The sequence below is a fragment of the Rattus norvegicus genome, chromosome 19 (genome assembly GCF_036323735.1).
Source record: "Rattus norvegicus strain BN/NHsdMcwi chromosome 19, GRCr8, whole genome shotgun sequence".
Lineage (NCBI taxonomy): Eukaryota > Metazoa > Chordata > Mammalia > Rodentia > Muridae > Rattus > Rattus norvegicus.
In genome coordinates this window covers 10,389,842-10,415,284 of record NC_086037.1, presented here as the reverse complement: position 1 = coordinate 10,415,284, position 25,443 = coordinate 10,389,842, and the positions used below count along the sequence as shown (strand labels likewise).

The 25,443-nt window shown below is 40.7% G+C and overlaps 2 protein-coding genes and 1 non-coding gene across 14 annotated transcripts in view; 1 reads left to right on the top strand and 2 right to left on the bottom strand.

Annotated features, from left to right (window-relative positions):
* Positions 1-7,903, bottom strand: part of Psme3ip1 (proteasome activator subunit 3 interacting protein 1) — a 28,648-nt gene extending 20,745 nt beyond the window's left edge. For 2 of the 11 annotated variants that reach the window (XM_063277991.1, XM_006255110.4), the window contains exon 1: positions 7,587-7,877. The gene's annotated coding sequence lies outside the window, so the exon portion shown is untranslated. Of the gene's footprint in view, positions 1-1,383; positions 1,418-2,356; positions 6,161-6,222; positions 6,362-7,273 lie in introns of those variants that run through there. The other 9 variants (XM_063277992.1, XM_039097711.2, XM_017601276.3 and 6 more) reach the window with 9 other exon arrangements.
* On the bottom strand, positions 2,628-2,764 carry LOC120098678 (small nucleolar RNA SNORA5). Its single transcript, XR_005497102.1, has one exon. It is a non-coding gene; the product is annotated as a small nucleolar RNA SNORA5 (small nucleolar RNA).
* Rspry1 (ring finger and SPRY domain containing 1) overlaps positions 6,297-25,443 on the top strand; it is a 50,566-nt gene continuing 31,419 nt past the window's right edge. The window contains exons 1-2 of one of the 2 annotated variants that reach the window (XM_039097997.2): positions 6,297-6,425; positions 22,707-23,208. In XM_039097997.2, coding sequence (XP_038953925.1) covers positions 22,859-23,208 — 350 coding nt within the window. In that variant the 5' untranslated portion in view covers positions 6,297-6,425; positions 22,707-22,858. 2 annotated transcript variants of the gene reach the window in all.

Here is a 25,443-nt window from a genome sequence, read left to right as displayed (position 1 = left end):
TGTAGCTTCAGTGTCTCAAAGAATTCTTGTTCAAACATCAGTTATGTTTGGGTAACAGGATAAAGAACCAAAATTGAAACAACTTTCTTTGTTACACAATTTAAACCATCTTTTGAAAACCAATTCTTGCTGGCTTCCTTTAACTCAGTGGTTCTCAACCTGTGGGTCGTGACCCTGTTTAACAAACCTTTATCTCCAAAAATACTTATAATTCATAACAAAAATAGAAATGAAGTAACAACAGAAATATTTTTATGGTTGGGGGTCACCACAACATGAGGAATTGTATCAGAGGCCCACAGCATTAGGAAGGTTGGAAATGGATGCACCTTGCTTTGGCCCCCAGGCTCAGTGTGTGAAAGAATTTGCTGTGTAAGCCTGACAACCTGAACTTGCTTCCTGGAATTCTGGTGGAAAGAAAACCAACTCCTGGAGTCTTCCTGTGATCTGCAGACGTGTGCAGTGACTCCTGCACCTTGTACTCACCTCCCCCGCCCCCTCTCCCACACACAATTGACAACATTTAATGTCTTTTTTAAACTTCCATTAAGAAGTAGACCTTTTTCTTCAGAGTCCACACTAGCCACTTACTCTGCAGAATGGAAGTGCTCCAGACCCACAATGTACTCACCCTCATCTAAACTAAGGACTTAGACTACATTGACTCTGAATTCCTACTGCTTAGCCAAATTTTCACAAGTCTGAACGTTCCCTTCTGTTCACTGCAATAAACAAAGATAAAATACAAACAGACAAAAAGCCCAGGGAGCTCTAACTATCAAGATTAACATAGGACTACAGATGATTTATAGTGGAAGGTTCATTTTGTCCTTCCGGTGTTCAATCCTAGGAAGGTTAAATAAACCAGGCATGGCGGCACATACCTTCAGTACCAGCATGCCCTCAGGAGGCAGGGGCAGGGGCAGGGGCAGGGGCAGGGGCAGGGGCAGGGGCAGGGGCAGGGGCAGGGGCAGGGGCAGGGGCAGGGGCAGGGGCAGGGGCAGAGGCAGAGGCAGAGGCAGAGGCAGAGGCAGAAGAATCCCTGAGTTCTCAGTTAGCCTTTGTCTGCATGATGGATGAATTCTAGGATACCGAAGGCTACAGTTAGACCTTGTGAGGGTGGAGGAGAAGAGACAGACTAAAGTCAGCTTTTCTGTCCTTGCCTAGCTTTTATTTTTCAAGGAAACTGAAAAATGAGTCCAACTATAAAACCAAATACTCTTTTTTCCCAGTGCTGATGGACAAGAGCACAAAGGCTGAACTGCATTCTCAGTCCAACACTTTTTTTTTTTAAAAAAAAGAAACATTCAATGTTCTTCAATATGAATTTTGTAGAAAACGAAAATCGGGGTTGGGGATTTAGCTCAGTGGTAGAGCACTTACCTAGCAAGCGCAAGGCCCTGGGTTTGGTCCTCAGCTGGGGGGGGGGGGGGGGGAGAAAAAGAAAACAAAAATCTAAACTTAAACAAGTTTCAAGGATTGAAAAGTTTGAGGCCAACTTGGCTTTTATATAGTAAGACTTCTGTCTCCAAAAAGAGCTATGGCTTACAAATTTAACAGCCTAAAAACCAAAGATCTTTTGCTTCAAGCAGGGAAACTTGCTACATACTGCAGTATTGTGTTTCTACTGGAGTCAGTATTTCCTTTCCAGGCTGGGGAGACAAAACAAGTGGCGTCTTATAGCATATTCTGCAAGTCCTAAAAGTGCACAACTTACAAAGTAATCCTAGAACTGATAACTTAGTCCATGTAACTAGTGCCGTGATACAAATTAATGATATCTGTTTTCCTCCGGAATTGAATCTTGTGATAGCAGACTAAGTTTACATCTGGCTGGCCACCATCCCCTTCTAAAATTAGACCCTATGTGTAGAAATACACTCAAGGAATAAGATTTCAGTGTTATAAGCTTTAAGCCGGCCCATTTTCTTTCATCAGTTGACTGCTTTCCAATATGTTTACCCTGATGTGTAAGTCTTCCTGTACTTCAAATAGAAGGGACAGGGGGATGACTCAGTGGTTGAGAACATTTGCTATGCAGTCTTGAGGACCACAGTTTGGATCCCAGCTTTCAAGGAACGAGCCACAAGTCAGGCACACTCTGTAACTCACACTCTTGAGAGGCCAGCTGCAACTTGTTGGCTCGCAACGAACCAATCTGCAAAAACCTAAGGTCCAGGTTCCGAGGGAGGAAAAGCGGGGTGACGACTGACTCCGCCTCAAAGGTATAGGCAAGAGAGTAACAGATGATATACCCAGCGTCCTCTTGTGCCCCCCATGTTCATGGATAGACACGTATAAAGGTGCATGAACCCCCACCACCCCAACCCCCCTGTGTATGCACACATGCACACACCTAGATTTGCTGGATAGTCCGATTAAACCTCCCAGAAGACTACTTTCTGGCCAGAAGACACTGCTGCTAAGCGATGATAATTTAGATCAAGTCAACTTTTCCTACGTCATAAAACTTCTTTAGAGAATGACAATTACCTAATAAAGAACTCTGTTAATACTTATCACTGGATAAAGCAATCAGTAAGAAAAGTAACATTAATCTTCTAACACTGATTACAACGTAAGCATCTTAATCTATAATTAAGGTTTGTCTTTTTTTTCCTTTCTTGCAATGTCTGCAACCAAACTTATCCCTAGTTCCCACAGGCTGGGGACACAGGGCCCATGAGCAGCAGAGCTTGCTGTCGCAGTCATTTGGGCCAGCTCCCATCATGAGAGGATAGGAACTGAATTTGACTTGACTGCAGAAGGTTTGTCTTATAAAAAACAGTCTGTAATAAATTTGAGGCATCAAAGAAACATGCAATTATATGTCAAGTATTTAATGGGTTTACACACACGTACACACACGCACACAAAATCTTTCCACAGCACATGGTATCGATCTCTTCCTATATGCACCTAATTCATCTTCTTACACTAAAGGAAAAGGACACTAACTTACACCTCCGCTCCTGTAGCTCAGCTCTAGTTCACACTTAACCTCTCAGAATAGACACAGCCCTCGATGTGTGTGAGTCTAATTTAGTTGTATTTTGCTACATGCTGTGACAGATAAGCGCAAAGTAACTTCACCTGGAACTCAGCCCCTCAAAACTGGGAGGAAGACACAAGAAAAATTAAAAAATTTCAACATTAGTATTCAACATGGTACCTCTCTGAGAAATGTTCAAGAATAGCTTTGATTCTAAACTATGTTGCCATATGGGTTGCCTTTAGAACCAACCCGCACACCAAATCCTAGCCCGTCTTCTGAACTCCCATCCTTCCATGGCTCAGCAGTACAGCAGACTGAAAGTAGAACTGGGCTGTGTGGTGCCAGTTGTTTAAAAGTTGTTTTATGTTTTGCTTTGTGTTCTGAGACAGAGTCTCACTAGGTAACCTTGGCGAACTGGAAGATGAAACACCAGGCTGGTGTCGAACTCAGAGACCCACTTGCCTCTGCCTCCAGAGTGCTGGGATTAAAGATGTATACCACCAAGCCCAGCATAAGCACTGAGTTCTTCTAGGACGACTAGACTGAGGCATCAGGGAAGCCTAGTTCTTATACTTTCTGTGACAGTGAATGGTGAAAACATTAGAAATTCTATGTAAAAATATCATCTTTCACTTAAAAGCATAGAAAAATCACAAATTTCCCATTCCGGTATCAGAATCCAGGGGTGAGAGGCTTTTGCCTCTGGAGAAAACAAACTAAATATTAAAACCTGTCCTCTGCTGCTATGTTTAAACAGCTGGAAATGCAGTGGTGGTCGTAGTAGTAGCAGCAGCAATAGTAACAGTAACAGTAGTAGTAGTAGTAATAATAATAATAATCATAATCATAATAGCTGAAAGATGGCTCAGTGGATAAAAATCTTTACCAAGGGGCTGGAGAGATGGCTCAGCGGTTAAGAACACTGACTGCTCTTCCAGAGGTCCTGAGTTCAAATCCCAGCAACCACATGGTGGCTCACAACCATCTGTAATGAGATCTGATGCCCTCTTCTGGTGTGTCTGAAGACAGCTGCAGTGTACTTATATATAATAAATAAATCTTTAAAAAAAAGAATAAGGTTATAAATATTAAAAAAAAAAGGGCTGGAGAGATGGCTCAGTGGTTAAGAGCACCAACTGCTCTTCCTAAGGTCCTGAGTTCAAATCCCAGCAACCACATGGTGGCTCACAACCATCTGTAATGAGATCCGATGCCCTCTTCTGGTGCGTCTGAGGACAGCTACAGTGTACTCATATACAATAAATAAATCTTTTAAAAAAAAAATGTTTACCAAATACCAGTGCTCCTTTCTGGAGGTGGGAGGCAGACAACAGGAAAATCCCCAGAAACTTATGGGTCTGCTAGCCAGACATATGCAATAGTGAACAACTAAAGACTCTGTTTCAAACAAGGAGAGATGGTGCAGAAGTTAAGAGAGCTTGCTGCATTTCCAGAGGCTAAGTTCAGTTCCAGGTACAATACAGGCACACAATTGCCTCTACCTCTAGCACCCGGGATCTGGTACCCTTATGGCTTCCTTATGCACCTGTACACACACACACACACACACACACACACACACACACACACACAAAAATCTAAAATAAATCTTAAAAGGACAAAAAAGGTAGGACCATAACTTAAGTTGTCCTCTGATACATTTAATATTGCACATAAATCTGCACATATACATATACAAATATGTACATACACATTTCAAAGGCATCACATACAAAAGTAACTAAATAATTGTTAAAACAAAAAGCCAAAAAGATAGTAATCTAGAAGGTGACAACCAGAAATTAAGCCCATGACTCAAGTACATTATTTCATCCTGAGGACTTCCCTGACCTGAACAATTGACTCTAGCAGTACTATGATGAGGCAACAGAAAAACCAAGAGCAGCCCACAGGGTGTGCTCATAATCCTTCCTCCCCATCATAAACTGGTACCCAAGAACTATACCTTGAAAGGGAAGGGAGATAAGAAAACCTTGGGAATAATGGATAAGAAAAACAAATCTATGGGAATTAAATACATGGATCACACAACAAATATACTTACAATGTTTAAAATAAAAATCAAGCCTTGAAATTAACAGCAAAAAATATAAAACTTTTTTTAAAGTTATAAAAGTAAACAAGGGGCTGAAGAGATGGCTCAGTGGTTAAGTGCACTTACTGCTCTTCCAGAGGTCCTGAGTTCAAATCCCACATGGTGGCTCACAACCATCTATAATGGGATTTGATAGCTCTCTTTTGGTGTGTCTGAAGACAGCTACAGAGTACTCATATAAATAAAAGGGCTGAAGAGATGAATTATTGGTTAAGAGCACTTACTGCTCTTCTGGAGGTCCTGAGTTCAAATCCCACACGGTGGCTCATAACCATCTGTAATAAGATCTGATGCCCTCTTCTGAAGGAAAGCTACAATGTACTTTTATCTTTAGAAAAAAGTAAACAAAAACTTCAGGAATAAGACCTGCAATAATTGAATTTAAGATGTCAGTGTTTAGGAGGAGACACAGTGGAGCACACCTTTATTCCCAAAACTGGGGAGGCAGAGGCAGGCGGATCTCTATGAGTTCCAGGTCAGCCTGGTTTATATAGCCAGTTCCAGGAGAGCCAGGGCTAAATAGAGAGATCCTGTCTCAAAAAACAAACACCTCCCCACCAAAGATGACTGTTTAATAAAAGAGTTGGAATAGAAGAGAATCAATGAACAAAACTGCCCAGTCTGCAAAGAGGCAGAGCCAAAAAAAATCTTAGGAATCTAAGGTTCTAGAACACCTTAGGCTACATAGCAAGACCCTGCCTCAAAAAAAAAAAAAAAAAAAAAAAAAAAAAAAAAAAAAAGCAAGCAAACAAAAACAGCTGGAGACAGAGTGAAAATGAAAATGTAAAATGTGTGTGGAAGCAGTCAAATGTATCAATATATGTTACTAGAATTTTCCAAAATGAATCACTATTCCAACGTCAAAAGGCTAATTAATATTGTCATATGTAGTGTACACCTGTAATTTGAACACCTGAGAGAAACAAAACAAAACAGGTGCTTAAGGTTCCTTTTCCATACACATCAAACCCAAGGCCAGACTGGCTACAAGAGACTGTCTGAAAACAACAATCAAAAAATTCAAATACCAAGACAACTGAAAAAAAACAAAAAACAACTCATGAGTTAGAGCATCATAACTGAAACTGCGAAACAAAGGTGAAACACTCACGTTCAAGAACGAAGACGTCAAAAAGGCGAACACATTGAAACGGATTAATCCTGCTGCCATACAAGCTTATTACACTATATCCAAGTTCACAGTTGAATCATGCTGCTAAATTACTTCACCGTCAAAGTATGGGTGGCTTTCAGTTTCTGCAGTTGAAGACTGTCTCTAAGCAAACGTTTGGTCACAATGAAGAATGAAACCAGGTAAATGGCCTTCGCATAATTCTTCCTTTTTAAAAACCAGAAAGAATTTCCTCTTAAAGGTATTAAGACTTCGACTTCAAAGATAATTGGGCCATCCGACTTTTCAGATTCATAGCTCATCTTAGGCTCCAACAGAAACAAAGGAGCTGCCTTTATTTCAACTCAGTTCCTTCTGTCGTAGAAAGCTCTACAGATTGCTTTCAAATATTTCAGAAGCCAGTTTGGCTTGTAAGTTATTCTGCTTTCTTTTCTAGCAGTCTTGCTATGGAAGCTGACATCCATCCCCTACACACACACACACACACCCCGCCTCTGTGGTCCTAGGATTACAAGTCACTACACTGAGCTCCACCAAACTATTTTATGTCTCTGGGGACGCATCAATAAATCAATTAACCCACGAAACTTGCCTCACAGCTTGACACTCAAGAAATCGCTGTAAATCCTAAACAGGCTCATATTAGACTTTGTGGGTTCCACTTTAGACATAACAATCAGACTACCTGAAGGATGCAGCACAGGGTTTGCATTTTAAAACTAAGGGCCACAGATCTTGTGGTCCTCCAAGAAGCACTCCCACGAACAATAGTTCTCCCTTTTCCCCTCTGCGTGGATTGGCATTGAGGGCACCAACTCTCAAGACATTTCAACCACCGGTCGTGTTCTAATAAAACAGGTACACAGCCTTGCTTCCTATTAGAAGAGAATGAGCGAGGCACTGCAACTGGGAAACTTGTGATGTACCCATCCTGCAACTACGCTCCGGGATTCAACGAGTTTCAATCGGGCATTCCACGTTTTCTAAGGCGAGAGGAGCTGTTCCTAGTGGAACAGAAGCAGCAGCTCACTTTAGGCCTGATGGCTCCAAGCTAACAGAACAGTGCTGAAAGAAGACAAGAGGCCCGGCAGTTCTGGCGCGTTAAGAAAGTGTCGGAACCTCCCACCACGACCAACACGCCATCTCGCAGACTCCCGCGGTTCCGCTCGGGGTGGGCACCGCGAACTCCCAAGCCGGGCGACTCAGGACACCGGGCACTAGCAAGGACCAAGGACTGAAGACAAACCTGGGCCCTAATCCTAACTCTGGCTGTAGTTCACCCTCTCCTCGGCCGAGAAGCCTGGTTTCGCCTCCCGGCGCGGACCCAGGCCACACTCACCTACCAGAGCGCGGGAGGCGGGCCTCCCTCACCTCCGCGGCGCCTAACGCAAACCGTCGCCGCCTAGGCCACTCGCTCTTAAAAAAATAGAAAAGAAACCAAGAAAGAACAACGGCTTAAAGGAGGCAAACAGACTTTGCTTTTGTATTCCTTTTGACCCTTCGGGGCTTCCTGTTCCTTACAGCCACAACACATTTGCACCCCGCTTCCGGCGGCATCGTCCAATCAACAGCTCTCTCCCTCCCCGAGCGCCTCGTGGAAATCCGGTGCTTCGAGACCGTATGGAGAGATCTGATTGGGCCGTTCACCCTTCGGCAAAAGGATTAACCAGTTCATTCCAGGGTGGCGGGCAGAACCGCGAGATCACGTGACACGAGCCTTGAACGATGATTGGCTGTCTGAGAGAGAGGGCTTGCCACCGAGGAAGGGGCGTTTCCTAGGGGACTGAGGGAGGGCCCGGGCGGTGCGAAGCGGGGGTGGGCCCTGCGCGTAATGGCAGTGCCGTGTCCTCGCGTCCATCTTTACCGCTCTCTTGGACCTGTCACAAAGGAGTCGCGCCGCTGTCGCTGTCCCCTCCCTCCGGTGGGCCCCGGAGCTAGTGAAAGTCAGTGCCATAGCCCGACCGTGCTGCTCTGGGAAGCCCCTTGGGGACGTGGCCGGGGAGGGTGCTTGAGGGCTAGCGACGCCTGTGAGGGAAGAGAACAGCCGCTGGAGCCTGGGTCGGAGAGACTGGACTGGGGCCGTGGCCGTCTCCGGGCAGTGGTCTTGGAGAGGGTGGCGTTGGTCAGAGCCTGGGAAGCAGCCGGAACGCTCTCCTCCGAGGCCCGCGCTGGAGGCGCCTGAAAGCGGTTCCTGGAAGAGGGTGTTCCCCTTTAGGGGATCTTGACTGAAGGAGGTCCTGGGGTCACCCTCCTGAGGAGACTGCGGCTAAGGTGAGAAGCAGGTACCCCCTGGGGAGGCTCCTGGCGTGGAGGGATGCCCGTTCGGGCTCCCGGAACCGAAAGAAGGGGTCGAGGGGCGCACGCCGTGGGCAGGGATTCCTTTTGGGGAGTTTGCGTTTCACTGGGAAGCAGACTTCCCCTGGGATGGTCTGGTGGTGCCTTGGGGTGGAGAGTTCTTCGCCTTGGAGAGAGGCTGGAGGTGAGGGCCAGACCTAGCGGATTCTTCTACTCTCCAGGCCTGAGCTAAATATTAAGTAAAAACCCTTGGGGAGGGGAGCTTTCTGGTCAGTCCTTTCTACTGGAAAGCCCGAGGGATAGTAGGCGGGAACGGGAATAGTCAGGGTTCTTCCCTCACTCTGGAGTCTGACCAGGTGTCCCAGAGTAAGGATTCTGCTGCCTCTGGCCTTCGCGCCACAGTAGGACATGGGAGTCATCCCACCAGCAGCACCCCCTGTGAGCCTCTAAATCGGCATTACTTCCTGCCCGCTATTTGCCTCACTTTCCCTATTCTTACAGAAGGGGACCTAGTTAGAGCGGCTGGGCTGAAAACTCTTGAGATTCTGTCTTGTGTCGATGATGTCTGAGTGAAGTTTCATCCCCTGGAGTGATGTACTTTGAACTTTTTAAAGTTGGCAGTGTCTGTTACTGCCTGAGTAGAGTCATGCAGTCTCCCAGGCTCCTTCCTCACTTACCCATCTGCTTGTCCTTCCGTAGTTGAAGTGACTTGACATCTTAGAGTTTGTTCTGTAAAATAATCAACACTGTGTGTGAAAGTAAGGTAGTGTAATGGATTGAGAAATAAAGTATTTTCTAATCTGTAAAATTGTTTGATGTAAGAGATTAGCATAAATGCAGGTGTTGATTACCTGTAGAGCCCTGAGAACCATATATTACTGAGTGAAATGTTAGTCTAAACCCTGCCTGCTTCCTTGACATGAGGAGGTTTCCAGTTTTTGTTTACAGAGTTTTAATTTGCTTTCCACTTCTAATAGTGCTGGTAGGAGTTAGCACTTTCTTCAGGAAGTTTTTCTTGCAGTAATTTGTTCTCAATATTGTAGGCTTACTTTTTCTTGTATGTGTTCCTTGGCCTTTGACTGGCTACAGGTACTGAAAGCTAGGCAGCATCCCTCAATTGTAATTTGTAAGTGAGCCTGTAGTTTTTTTCTTTTCATGAATTCTGCCTTGTGCTACCTCCAGAGTATAGGCACTTTTCATTTTTCATTTTATGTAGAGTTTGCATTTCTTTGGATGATAACTTGCTGTGTAGATCCCTGTTATTACAGGGCTACAATAATAAAATAACCTCAGTCAGTATGTTATCGTCAATAACTTTTGGTTCGTGACACTCGTTAGAGCTGATGTCCCAAAATTTTAGGTATTGTGTGTGTGTGTCTGTCTGTCTGTCTGTCTGTCTGTCTGTGTTTGAAGTAGGGTTTTTGCTGTTGTCTTTTTAAAGTAGGCATTTTTTTGAAGTTGACATGAATTTCCTGTTTTTTAATCTTATGTTTCCTGATTGTTTGTTGGTCTTTTGTTTTATTTTCTGTGGTGGCTTTGTGAGCTTCTTGATGTCCCAGGATACATGGTGCCCAGGGCTTCTGTTTAATATCTTTGTAAGTTCTGCTTTTTGCTGTTTTCATGAGCCCTTCATTTTTTTTTTTTATTCTAGATTCAGTATTTTTAAGCTATTGACCATAGAAAGTATCCCAGCATGGTCTATGTATGTTCTTATGCTTTGTCAGCAAAATAACTTCTTTTAGTAAGCATTAAGGGGAACTTGATACTTACAAATGCTTAGCATTATATATAAGTGTGTTGTTTTTCTGTACTGAATAGAGGAGAAACAACTCTCTCAGTTCTGAAGGATAGTTAGGAAGTTTAGTAACAGAAACTGTGTTTCTAAAGTGAATTTACAACAATCTGTTTAAACTCAGAGTTGAAACTAGTATTCAGGATTATAAAATATTTTTCCTAATGAAATAACCACTCTCACTTCCTTTGAGATAGGATTGTACTATATATTCCTAAGCACACCTGAAACCTGTGGTCCTCTTTCTTGCCTCAGCTTCCTAAATGGTCGGGCTGTAGGTGTGTACTATACCCAGGTTTGGTTTTTGGTTTTTGGGTTTTGTTTTGTTTTGTTTTGTTTTTAGACAAGGTCTCCTTATATAACTCTGGCTGGCCTGGAACTCAGATCACCTGCCTCTGCCTCCAGAGTGCTGGAATTAAAGGTGTATTCCACTATGTCCAGTGAAGTAGATGTTATGATTGAGAATTACCTTGAAAGTTTTATAATACAACTTTTTAATACTGTAAAATCTGTGGAGCTTAAAAAATTAAGAATTGTATAAAATCTTTTCTGCAAAACAAGTTTTAAAAGGATTTTAATATTTTAATTATGTGTATGTAGGAAAGGGACTATGGCAAATGTGTGCAGGTGCCTTCTGAAGCTAGAGATGGTGATCCTTGGAGCTGGAGTCTTAGGGTTGTGAGCTTAGTTAGTGCTAGGAACAGAGCTTGGGTGTTCTTTACCACTGAGCCATTTCTCCAGTCCTATTAGGAATTTTTGAAGATGGGAATCTCCGTTACAAAACACTAAATGGAGATTTTTTTTTCTGTATTTTAGGGTCAGATCCTTGTACAATGTATTTCTCATGGGTCCTAAGTGTAAAGGGGGAAGACAGTAGACTCCACAAATGACCAACTGAACCAGTAATCAATTCCCCCTCCTCCTCCTCCTCCTCCTCCCCCCTCCTTTTCCTCCTCCTTCCCTTCAAGCTTTTGGCATTTTTAAGGCATTTGCCATTGAGTTGGATGGATTTTTTTTTTCCTGGTATCTAAACTTAAAAACTGAAAAACAGAATAGTCAGGAAGTAATGAATGCCAAAACCTGGCCCACAGCCCTTAGGAAACTTTTATAACTTTTAGTTGGATAAAAGAACGAATATTTTCTCCTCAAGTTGGAGTTACAAGCACTGATGAGCTGCCTACCATGGGTGCTGGATCCTCTGCAAGAGCAGGGTGCCCTCTGCCGCTGAGCCACCTCTCCAGATTGCTTACCTGCCTTTTTTTGTCTGAGTTTTTGAGAACTAGAAAATATTTAAATAGAAAGAAATCGGTGTACTCCTCGAATTTGGTAAGGAATTACCTCTGCATGTGACTCTATATTACTGCTTGAAATTACAGTATCCAGGCATCATTTTATGGGTCCTGTACACTTCAATTAGAAAGTCTGAAATTTCTTCCTCAGCAAGTGTATTATCACTCTGTAGTTTATGTTTCAGAGCTGGTTTTTTCTTACTTCTACCTCCTAAAGAATTAAGTTTCCTTTCCTTTGTTCACTGAATGCAGTATTCTCAGAATATGAGTCCTACTCCACCCTCCTCATGGGAAACACAACTCTTTATTCAGTTCTTATTGCTCCATCATCATTCATAGTTACAGATGCAGATGTATTACATATTAATAACTTTCCAACTTAATTTTTAAGGCTTAAAATATTGTATTTGTTGCCTCAGACCAAAGCAATTAGGATTTACTGCAACTGACAGGGGATTGATTCAGTGGGCAAACGTATAGACACGTGAGGATCTGAGTTCAAGTGTAAAACCATGTATAGTGAATCTTAGAGGGAGATGGGAGGCAAAATTGGTAGGGTCTTCAGAAGTTGTCTGGTCTAATATACAGTGAGAGAAAGACTGCTTCAAACTAGATGGGAGGCCAGGACCAATGCCTAAGGTTGTCCTGGCCTTCAACCACATATTTTGTGGCACTTATGGCTTATGCCTGTCATCACATATGATCATGAACACTCACAGATATATTGTAGTCTCTAGTACCTTTTTTCCCTCAGGCGGTCTGTCCTGAGACACTTGGCACCAGTGCAAACCTTCCCTGTCAGGTACAGTGTGGACCTGCAGGATTCAGAAAAGGTTTAGTTGGGGTGGGGGTGTCCAGTACAGCATGCAAACTGCCCGAAAACAGCTTGGTTTTCCATTGCAATTGGTGTTCGTTGTTTTTGTTACACTTACTGTTTAGCCTTAGCTTTATCAATTTAATTTTTAAACTTTCCGTTAACCTTGGTTTTTTTGTTTTGTTTTGTTTTACTTTGTGTTTTGCTTTTTTGAGACAGGGTTTCTCTGTGTAATCCTGTCTATCCTCTGTAGACCATTCTGGCCTCTCTAACTCACAAAGATCCACCTGCTTCTGCCTCCTGGGTGCTGGAATTAAAGGTTTGCACCACCACCTCCTGGCATGATTTTCAATTTCTGAATTTTTAAAAATTTATTTTTGTTCTCTGTGTATGCATGATGTGAACATGTGTGAGACCAGAGAATGGCTTTGTTTTCTCCTTTCACCCTTCCATGGATTCCAGGGATTGAACTCAGGTGGCCAGACTTGTGTGGAAGAGCGCCTTACCCACTGAGCCATCTTACTGGCCCTGCACGCCCCAGACTTGAGCCGGTGTTGCAATGCAGTTGCTAGTGCTAATTTACAGTCTTCTAAGAACATGCCCATACAGAGATCAGTGTGATCAGGGTCCTTTTCTATGAGAAAGCGCTGGGGCTCACAGCCTCCTCTAGAGGCTCATGTTTTAGCCATAGACTTTGTTAGGGAGTTAAGTGTATTGTCTACTTCTGTCCTTCATCCCTAACCCCAGCAAGGAGCCAAGAGCACAGGGACATTTTTTCATCTTTGTTCAGCACCTGGTATATATTTACTGAATGGTGCCATCACAATTTTTAAACATTTTTCTTCTGTTTTGTAAATATTTTAACTTTCTAGTTTTATATATTTTAGAATAAATTCACCTAGGTATTTATGACCCCACCTGTTAGAGCTGCTGGGTATACAACTGCATGTACAAGCCGATGTTTTAGATGCCATTTTAAACAGGGATTGTTAAGAACAATTTGCCATTTGGGCCACTTATGTTTCCTTTCCTTGATAGCATAGAGTTTTTTCAGTAGAAAGTTACTTTCCTTAAAACTTATGTGTATTTGGATAATACTGCACCATGCTGCCTGTTATTGGGCCTGCTGGGGGTGGGTAAGCAAGAATATTTCATTTGTTTTCCTTCCCTCTTCTGCAGCCATCATTAGCACTTACGGACTCAGTTCTTTCTTAGAATTTCCTTTTTGGGTGTAAGGCAGATTTTTTTTCATCCTTAAGACTTCATTGAAGGATATTTACAGTTTGATTGTTTCTTCATTTCTATTATTCTGAAAATTCCTTGCTCTAGTCAAGACCTAAATTTTATTTTAATTATTTCTTATATATATTTTTGCCTCTACACACACACATATAGATGAGCATTTGTTTGCACATGCATGTGAATGACCAGAAGTTGTCATTGTCATTCCTCAATTGCTTAAGGCAGGGTCTCTCACTGAACACAGAGTGCATCTGTTCAGCTAGTCTATCTGACCAGCTTGCTGTGGGAATCCCATCTTCCTCTAAAGTGCTGGGATCTATTGTCGGTGTCTGCCATTTGTGCCCAGCATTTATGTGTGATAAGGATCCAAACTCCCGTCTTCATCCTTTCACAAACACTTTACCCACAGAGCCATCTTCCCAGTCACAGGTTTTTTTATGGTTGTCGTTGTTGTTGGATTTTTTTTTTCGGGGGGAGGGGTTTGGTTTTTCAAGACAGAGTTTTTTTGTGTAACCCTGGCTGTCCTGGACCAGCTGGGTCTTGAACTCAGATCTGCCTATCTCTGCCTCTTGGCTACTGGACTTAAAGGTGTGCACCACTATGCCCAGCACTAGTTTTACTTTTGATTCATGTTTCGAACTCTGAAAGGTTTTGTGTTTTCTCCTTTGTCTGGTCAGGATTGTGTTCTATCAATCTTGCTGTCATAGTCTCACCTACTTCTTGCTATAAGTTTTTGACACCAATGTTACTGCTATTGGATTAGAAAATTTTAACATTTTAGGTGAAAAATTTTCCAGGTGCTCTTTCAGTTCGGAGAGATGACCTAATTTTTTCCAAAGATGTTCTTTCTTAAACCAACCTCAGCACATAAGAGGAGAATCATCCTGTCCTAGCCACTTGAAGGTTACAGTCTACAGGATAATAGTCTCCTGTGTAACCTAAGCCTCAAATGCTCAGCCCTACTGCTGACAGAATTTTGGACACTTAAATCATGTAAAAAAAAATACCTTATCAAGGTGGCCTTTTCTCTTGGGTGTAAAGTAATATTCCAGTCAAATACAATCAGCTTTTGATATGCAAGGGAGATTGGCTCCTCAGGTCTCATAGATACCAGAATTTATAGATGCTCAGCTCCCTTATATAAGATGGCATAATATTTGCATAGAACCTGCATGCTCCTCCTCTGTTCTTGAAGCCATCTCTACATTACTTACAATACCCAGTAAAGCATAAATACTACATAAGTAGTTAATAGTGTATTGTTTATGGAGTAATAACCCAAGAACAGCCTATACGTGTTTAGCACATTTGATGGTTAGTTTTAATTGTCAATTTGACACAATCTAGAACCACTCCAGTGTCAGTGAGGGCTTGTCCAGATCAAACAGGTCAGTGGACATGGCTGTGGGGCTTGGGAGAAAGTGAGCTGATCATGGATTTATACATCCATTGCTGTGTGTTCCTAACGTGATATGACTAATTCCTTCAAGATCCTAGCTCTGTGACGTCCTTGCTGTGATGGACTAGCCTGAACTGTGAGCTGAAATCAATTTTTTCTCCCCCAGTTTGCTTTTGCTGGGGTATTTTTTTTTTCTTTCACCTATACTTAGTGGACCCTAATGTATGCAGGACCCATAAAGATGGAGGGCCATTTCAGGTGTTACCTTTTCTCCTCCAACAAAGTAGCAAATGCTTTAGACCTTAAAATAAGTAATTAAAAATATCTGTAGGAGGTTTGGAGAAATAGCTCAGTGGTTAAGAGCATCGGCCATTCTTTCAGAGGACCTGGGTTCAGTTCCCAGCACCTACATGGTGGCTCGCAGCCATCTGGAACACTCTTCTTCTGGCCTCTGGTACAGACACTTGCAGGCAAAACTCTCATACACATAAAACAAAACAATGCAAAACAAACAAAAACTTTAGGTACCTGCTATGTCAGCCTGGCATGTATGCTGTCAAAATATATCTGTACTTATTACATTCTTATTACTTAGTTTTCCTTCATCTAACCTCAATAATTAATAAAGAAATCGTGCTTTTTAGAAATCCTGCGGAATATTTTCAAAAACTTATTTCTGGGTAATGTTTTCCATATTTTTTTCTTCCTCTGTGGTTACTGCAAGTACCCTGTTGGAAATGTACCCTGCCTTGACAGAGTTTGAAGACACTGATATATGTATTTGACAAAACTCTGCATTTAGATACTTAAGGTTTGCATGATGTATACATTTATCTTCTAAAATACATTGAAGTCTAACTAGTGATAGTGTACTGAGTTATTGGGGGCAGTGGTTACTCTAAAGTATACGGTTAACTTCAGAATACATTTTTCACAATGTAGATGGCTAGGTGAGTATATAGTGATGGACAAATTTGTAATAAAGAAAATACAAAATGTGAATTGCAGAGGAAATGGCATATGTATAGATTATATATGGATACTCACTATTTATAGTGAACTATTTCTTTTGTTATATGCTTGAAAGTTTTCATCATAACATGTTGGTTGAGAACAATAAAAGATGATACCAGAAGTTACTGTTTGAGGCACACTGTATTGAGAGAAAATCCAGAAACGTTTTCTAATGAGAGAGAAATCACTGAAACACTATACAGTTTGACCTTGTGTGCTGTTTGGTTTAGCCTTGAGGGCTGAAGGGCTAGAAAACATCCTATATCGTTACAAGATAGTGTTACAAACTGTTTTGGAATGATGTGGTAAAAGTTCACTATAGTTGGTATTTTGGGCCTGATGACTCGTTTTCTGTCTTCATTTAACCAGCTTCTCCATTCCCAACAGCATAATCCTGAAGTCTTCTCAGGGAAAAGGAAGTTCTTACTATCAGTGATGTGCTTAGTAACGAAATGCAAGCAAATAGATGAATCACTTTTCCTGAACCCTTTGTTAGAGAGGGTTAGACCAGCTGGCTAAACCTCTGTGGTGAGATTTAAGGGTAGAGGCTTGTGTGTGTGTGTGTGTGTGTGTGTGTGTGTGTGTGTGTGTGTGTGTTTTTTTTTTACTGGCAGTGAGACAGTGCATAGCCGACTCTCATTAATTTAACATGAAACTTACAGAGATCTGCTAAGTTTGTTGGCTTCTCTTTTTTTCTTTTTTTCTCATAAGAATTTTGAAAACTTCAAATGTACAAATATAATAAAAATGTTTTACTTCAAAGATATGTATTTGCAAGTGCTATATTGTCTTATCAACTTGCAGCAAAATGGTAATTAATAGCGATTGTTTAAATCATTGCCATTAAGATGGTGAGAAAGGTCTACTAAGCATTGGTATATAGTAATAAGAGTTCTCTTTGATTCAGTTGAGGCTTGCCCCAGTTACAGATATAATAGTTTGTTTATGTTTGGTCTTAAAATTGATTTCATGAGATAATGGTGAGAAGACAATTTTGACATCTATAGGCATTAAAAACGTATTGTCTTTGCATAATCTCTAGTATTCAACTCTGGATAATAGTACCCATAAGCAGGCTACATTTAATTAAGGGCATATTTAATGGAAAATGCTATATGGAACTATTTTTTATTGTTTTTCATCAATTAAAATGTTTGATTATGAAATTTTCATACATGCAGATTTGAGCCCTCCCTTACTGCCACAATTTTTCTAGTTATGACAGTTTTCTAATGACTATTTTGACTATTGTCTCCAAACATTCAAAACAATTTATCTTTCTGGAAAAGAATATTGACACCATGTAGCATTTTAGTTTATTGGATAATTCATTCAAAAGATGGCAGGAGTCACTAAGAGTGATTTCCAGACTTGGCTGCCATCAGAAGCACCTAGGGAGCTTTTAAGTAGTCACAGGCATAGGCCACATCCTGGAAAGGATTCTGACTCTCTGGAGTTATTATGAGGTAAGAATCGTTCCTTCTTCCTTCTTGTAAAGTGTATCCATGGTCAGATTCCTTGGAGTGAGTGCCAGTGAGTATAACAGAGCTGAGACTTGTACCCAGGTCTGATTGTGATGTCCATGAACTGTGTTTGTGCTGTAGGTGGCCTCTGGTGGCCTGTGTAAAATATGTAGCTGAGGGTACTTTCTTGAAACAGTGGTCTTTGGAGAGAGAACACATTTTCTTTAAAGGCAAAACAAAGTTGTTTGAAGTGTAATTGTTTAGCCTTAGAAGCCGAGCAATAAGTAGTCACAGCTTCTTTCCTATAAAAATATGTCATGAGTAGCTCCCATTCCTAAGAAAGAAGCTAAGCATTTGTAATAGTGAAGGAATCTGAAGGAGTTTATACTTTGCATATGCATGTTCCATGGCTTTAAGCCTAAAGAATATGGCCATTTAACGAGTTGTTTAAAGCTAACTGCTCTTCCTTTTCTCTTTGTATGTTTCATGAATGGTCCTCTGTGTAACACTTGATGGGTCCTACCACCTACCTCACACCTGGTCATCACAGTGTTTTGTTAAGAAGTCTCTAGCTGGGTATAGTGGTGTTTACCTTTAATTCTAGCATTTGGGAGGCAGAGGCAGGAGGATCTCTGTCAGTTTGAGACCAGCCTGAGTTCTAGAACAGCCAAAATTACATAGTGAAACCTGCTTTGAAAAAATAAACAAAACGAAAGAAAGAAAAGTATCTCTAGTGTTAAAATCATTGAAAACTTTTAAAAAGTCCATTTCACTAGGCTTCGAGTATTATGCTCATGGTCAAAGCTACTTGGGAGACTGAGGCAGGAGGATCGCTTGAGCCAGGGATTCAATGCCAAATTGTATGTGGACATCTTAGTGAGATTAGTAAAAAAGAAACTTTTTAAAAAGCCCTACACTGCCTACCCCACCCCAACCCCAGAAAACATATCCTGTCTAGCAAACTCACAGTGAACATCTTTTTCTGGGTTATTCAAGGAAATAGCTTTTTTTGGGAGATATTGACCCAAAGTATACATGACTTCAAATTCAGACATGGAAAAGAAAAACAAACACCTTTAATTTTCCCCTTCTCACTTCAAACGTAGTCAGGTTTTAAAGATACCTGCATGTATGGGATATCTTCTAATCACTTTGAAATTACAAAAAATATTGAAATTTTTAAAAGTTTACATTAAGAAAATAATCTGCATTTGTGCAAGCTTAGGAAAATAATTTAGGTAGAATGAATTCCAAGATTTAAGACTCAACAAGTTGCCTTCATCATAGACACTAAAGATTTAGTTGTTATGTTATACGTGTTTACTCGCATGAGTTGTGTGCACAGTGTTATTCACAGGAACCCTTGGAAACCAAGTTCAATGGAACTGGAGTTGCAAGTGGTAATGAGCAGCTGTGTGGGTGCTGGAAACCAAACATGACTCTCCTGTGAGAGCAATAGGAGCTCTTACCAGTCAGCCCATCTCTCCTGTCCCTTAATATTGTTCCTTGTAAATTATGCTAGATAACTTTATATCTGATGCCATTAAACTGTAATTTTTATAATTGTTCTGCCTCCTTCGGGTCTTTGTTTCCTGGGACTTAAGCTTACTTTGACATTCTGAGATCATTTTAAAGTTATTTTTAGTGCCAGACTGTCCCTTGCTTAGGTATGGCTTCCCCCACTTAATGTTTCTGTAAACTGAAGCCGTTGTTTGTATCTTCATTCTGCTTCCCATACTGATGATGTATAAAGACTCTGTGTATACTGCAGAAGTTACTAAGCTTGGTATCTTACCCTAGTGACCCCAGCATTCAGGAGGCACATGAAAGAGGATTGCTGTGAGCCCAGGCCAGCCCAAGCTGCAGGCTGAGTTTAAACTAGTCTGGGCCACAGAGATGCTGTCTCAAAATAAAATAAAATAAGCCAAAGAATAGTATTCGTGGCCTCAGATAAAAGGAAAAACTAATTTCTGAGTGCCTAATAATTGGTGTAGAAACAAACAGATGTGTAACAAAAGTTATTGGACAAGAAAAGCCAAACATAATGTGCACTCAATCTTACATATTTAAGAGTCTTGCTATATGATCCACAATGGCCTTTAAAAACTCATAGTCCTCCTGTTTCAGCCTCCTGAGTGCTATAATTTGCAGGTATGTGCTACTAGACCTAGTTTAGAACATGCGTTCTTAAATATCACTTGTTTTTTTTTTTTCAGAAATCAGCATGGTTTATAAAACTATATCTATAAATATTGATATTTATAAAATATCTAACATAGATATATTTACATATTATGTGTATATTAGATTTATAAATATGCCTTTTATATGTGTTATATATTTACAGATATATATTTTATATTATATTTATATAAAATATATAAATATATAAACAAAATTATAAACTGTGTGAAATTATTTCTTGTTTCTTTCTCTGTTCTTTTAAGCACAGAAAACTCTTGATTATCTAGTCTCTGGAGGAGGAATTGTCCCCTGGCCTTCAGAGTAATAGGAATGTTATGCAACTTTTTCTAGGTTTAGTATGTGTTTTATGTTAAAAATCTATTTCCAGCTGAGTCCTTATGTCATGTTCTTACCTATATATTCAGTTACATTCTTTTAAAGTACAAGCTTCAAATCTTAAAGGCAGCCTCAGCCTCAGCCTCAGCCTCAGCCTCAGCCTCAGCCTCAGCCTCAGCCTCAGCCTCAGCCTCAGCCTCAGCCTCAGCCTCACTGGTTTGAGGAAAACAATCTGAGGGCAGATGGTATCTCTATTCCCGTACCTCCATTCTGTGGGGTACTTTGTGAAATTATGTACACCTGTGTGTGTGTGTGTGTGTGTGTGTGTGTGTGTGTGTTTATGTTACATGTATAACATTTGCACGTTGCCTGCCCTAGATTTTTTTTTAACCTCTAATAAAATTGCCCTCAAACCTTAAAGAAAAAAATTCTCATCTCTCTTTCTTTCTCTTTTTTTAATTTTGTTTTTGTTTTTATTTTTCCTGAAATAGGATTTCTCTGTGTAGTCCTGGCTGTTCTGGAACTTGCTCTGTAGACCAGGCTGGCCTCAAACTCAGAGATCTGCCTACCTTGGCTTCCTGAGTCTTGGGATTAAAGGGGTGTTCCACTACACTCAGCCTTTTGTTGGGGTTTTTATTTTGTTTGTTCTTACTTTTAGCTACCATCCTTTTTTCTGTCTCCTACTTCCAAGTCTTTTATTCCAGAACCTAATCACATGTTCTCAGATCAAGGAAGAGCTGTTTCTATCATTTATGATGGTAAGCACATTGGATGGGACGAAACTAGCCATCCATGGACTCACTGAGTGCAGGGACTGTGCCTTCCCTGTTTCTATTCTAGTCCCAGCCCTGGTGCCTGGCAAAAAGTGCTTAGAGTGTTTTCAGGCAAAGGTAATCAGTATATTTTATTCTTAACTTTGTAACAACAGACTAATCATTGTGAAGAATGTAACTTCATCATGAATTCACAATTTTCTAAACAGTCTTGCTTATGTAATAGAAAAATTTTGTCTACAACCACTTGCATGATTTCTATAAATATTCTGTGTGTGTGTGTGTGTGTGTGTGTGTGTGTGTGTGTGTGTGTGTGTGTTACATGTGCATATTCCCTCTGTCTTAGTCAGGGTTTCTATTCCTGCACAAACATCATGACCAAGAAGCAAGTTGGGGAGGAAAGGGTTTATTCAGCTCACACTTCCACATTGCTGTTCATCACCAAAGGAAGTCAGGACTGGAACTCAAGCAGGTCAGGGAGCAGGAGCTGATGCAGAGGCCATGGAGGGATGGAGGCTTGCTTACCTTGCTTTTTTTATTTTCATTTTTTAAAAGATTTATTTTGTTTATATGAGTACACTGTAGCTGTTTTCAGACAAACCAGAGAGGCTATCTGATCTCCATTACACATGGTTGTGAGCCACCATGTCAACGCTGGGAATTGAACTCAGAACCTCTTAACTGATGAGCCATCTCTCCAGCCCCTCAGCTTGCTTTCTTATAGAACCCAAGACTACAGATGGCACCAGCACACATTGGGCCCTCCCACCCTTGATCACTAATTGAGAAAATGCCTTACAACTGGATCTCAAGAAGGCATCTCCAGGGAGGCTCCTCTCACTGTGATAACTCCAGCTTGTGTCAAGTTGACACACAAAACCAGCCAGTACACCCTCTGTGGGTATATAGAGGCCAGAGCAGAATATGGGATGTCTTTCTTTATTGTTCTCTGTTTTACTTTCTTGAGATAGAATCTTTTACTGAACCAGAAGCTGGTCTGGTTCCTTGGGATCTACCAGGTCCTGGCTCCCACTGGTGGGTTACAAGCACATACTGCCCTGACCAGTCTTTTATGTGGGTGCTGGAGATTTTAACTTGGGGCTTACCCACTGAGCCATTTCCCTAGCCTTGACTTCTCTAAATTCTTGAGTGATCCTCCTTTAAAAATCAGTATAGTTTCCATCATTTAAGAGAAACATTCTTTTATTATTAGACAGCAGCTATGATATTAGTATCATAACTTTTTCAACAACAGACATCTGTAATTAGGTATTTTATTTGAAACATATTAAGTTGTCCCATATGTTTAAATAAAGGACATGATTCATTTTAATCACAGAAGGAACCTTTGAAAATGTTCCACAAATTTTTCAAATGTTTTTTGTAGAGATAAGAACTACATACATATTTTTTAAACATTGATTAGAACTCCTGTGGCTTATAAGGATGTGGCTTAACATAGTGTAGTGCCTGGTAAAAAGGGGTTATTGGTATTGGTAAGATGGCTTAGTAGTAGGTGAAGCACTTTCTGTGTAAGTCTGGTGACCTGGATTCAGTGCCCGAGACCCACATGCTAGAAGACAGTTAACTTCTGAACATTTTCCTGTGGCCTTCTTATGATTCCGTGGCATGGACTTTTTCACACCCATGCACATACCGAACAATCATTTTTTTAAATCTAACAGTAACTGGTCTTGTTATTTCTGTAATCCACAGATATCTTTACATTGGGAACCTATAAGAATATCCAAAGGTGACTCTTCATTATAATGCGAATGCCATTGAAACCACACTAGCACAGTTTGAGCAATTGACTGGGCAAGATCCTCTGTTAATTTCCCTTCTCTTTCCCTCTCTTGCAGAGCTGCCAGTGTATGGCCAGCATTCCCAGTGGTTAATAATGTTGGAAACGAGCTGCTTGACCTTCTCCAGCCTTCAGTTGTTAAGAATGAATAGAGTGCAAGTTCAACTCCACATTATGAAGACAGTACTCGGAAAATTGAAAACTATCTAAATGATTGTCTTTGGTTGGGCTGTGTTCTTAGCAAGCAGAAGCCTTGGTCAGGGTCTGCTATTGACTCTTGAGGAGCACATAGCCCACCTATTGGGGACTACAGGTGCCACTACTACTATGGGTAATTCTTGCATCTGCCGAGATGACAGTGGAGCAGAAGACAGTGTTGACACCCACCAGCAACAGGCTGAGAACAGTACAGTCCCTACTGCGGACAGTAGGAGCCAACTTCGGGACCCTGTTCGGCCTCCAAGGAGAGGCCGAGGACCTCATGAGCCAAGGAGAAAGAAACAAAATGTGGATGGGTTAGTGTTGGACACACTGGCGGTAATACGGACTCTTGTAGATAAGTAAGTATCTGACTTACTATCGCCTCCAGTGTCATGGAAAGTGTCCTGCCAGGAACCACCACTTTTGGACTCCTTCCATTGATTTAGGATATATTTTCTAAGCCTTGTGCTAATAGGCCAAGAGAGAATACTTATTTCTCCTCTGATGGCAGAGTAAACAAGGTTTGATGTTTTTACTTGCTATCATCTACTCCTGTCTGGAAAGGTTTGAACATTTCTGTACAGAAAACTCGATTTACTTTTCTGATTGAAAGTATGATCTTTCAATCAGGAGGGAGTACAGTACCTATGGAGTGAGTCTGTATTACTTAAGTAGAAAATAAGGAAATGTTTTCTTGAAAATTACTATGTTTGCCTATTTGTTCTGCTGACCATATACTCAAGATGAGTAGTCTTACCAAGACTGTGGCCACATGCAACTTGTGTAGGCTGTTAAGGACAATGGGCAACAAGAGTTTAACCCCTCTATTCTACTATTTCTTATTAAGTCTCTTAGATCCATTTGGGGAAATTATAAGATGAAATGAGGCACACCTGGGCCTATGTTCTCTTTTTCCTGCTTTGTCTAAAAGCAAAATCTCAATTTGAATGACAGCGAAGTTAAAGGGCATTGTTCAGACTGAAAAGAGTTCAGTTTAAGGTAATTTAATAAGTGCATACATTTTAGACCATTTTGGACCTAGATTAAAATTCTGGCCCATTACTAATTTTATGACATTCAGCAAGGTACTTTTCCAATCCTTTTTTAATAAGAATTTTTATTCTTGTGTAATTTGTGTAAATGGTCTAGTATAATGCTTTATATAAAAAAGAAAGAAAGAAAAGGAAACGCTCATTTCATAAAATTAAGTTCTTTTTACTTTATGCCCTGATAGAAAATTTATAGGTATTTAATATTCACATTAATAAAAGTACAGTTTTATTTAGTTATTTAAAACTTGTAAGAAAAGAACTCCTGTATACCAAAAATATACAAACAAAATCTTAGAGCTGGATTAGCCGCTTTTGTACAATACTGAAGTATTTGTTGATCTCCAAGAATAATAATTTGGGGGTTTAGTGATATTTCCCAGTGGCTAGAGTACTTGCCTGATATCCATGTAGCTCTCTCTCAGGTCCAACCTCCAGTAACACACCAGTTTTGTTACTTCCAGTAACTAAAGAAGAATCTTTCTTTAAAAAGTTATCCTTCATCCTACAGAATTAGAATGGGAAATTATCCTTTCCAAATAAGGAAGTAAACCGCAACATTAAGCACATTGAAAAAATACGTGGAAAGTAGATTTTGCTGTATTTTAAAGGCAAGTGTCTAAGGTTATAAAAGCAAGGTGGAAAGAAGCCTTAGTTCCAAGTTCCAAGCAAATACTACAAATCGTAAGCATCCTTGTTAATTAAGCTTGTGATTCACATAAGAGAGGCAAGGGCACCAGGTAGTGTATTGGTGTTGCACACCTTTAATCCTAGCACTCAGGAGACAGAGGCAGGTGGTTCTCTGTGAACTCAAGGCTGGCCTGGTCTACAGAGTTCAGGACAGCTTGGGCTATACAGAGAAAACAGATGGGGGTAGGGGGAGTCAAGAGCTGTATGTTTGAACAAGGTAGCTAGTAACAAGCTAGAACAAGGTATGTAGTAACAAGGTAACTTTTACTTAAACCTGACTCCATGGAATGATAATTCGAAAAATAAAACACACACACACACACACATATATACATATATATACATATATATATATACATATATATACATATATATATACATATATATATATATATATATATATATATATATATAATAAAAGATGACAAAACAGAATTGGGACAGTTCATAAACATGGATATGTAACTTGTTTTTGTCTCACTTCAGAGGCTTGAATCTAGGGCCTGTGGATATTAGACATGTACCCTACCATTGAACTAATCACCACTGCTTTTTGTATTTGTTAGTGTTAAGTTACCCTTGCTGACCTTGACCTTAGTATATAGCCCGAGCAAACCCTGAACTTGCAGTCTTTTTGTTTTAGCCTCCAGAGTAGCTGGGATTACAAGGGTGACCCAGCTTTATGGTTTAATTTTATTATATTTTATTCTTTTTCTATTAATGTATGATGTGTGAATGTATGTGAGTGTATGCACATGAAGTCATGTGTGTGAGTGCCCGTATATGCTTGCTATAGATATGGGTGAGGTGGTCAGAGGACAACTGTAGCTCTTTGTCCTTACCTTCTCCCTTGTT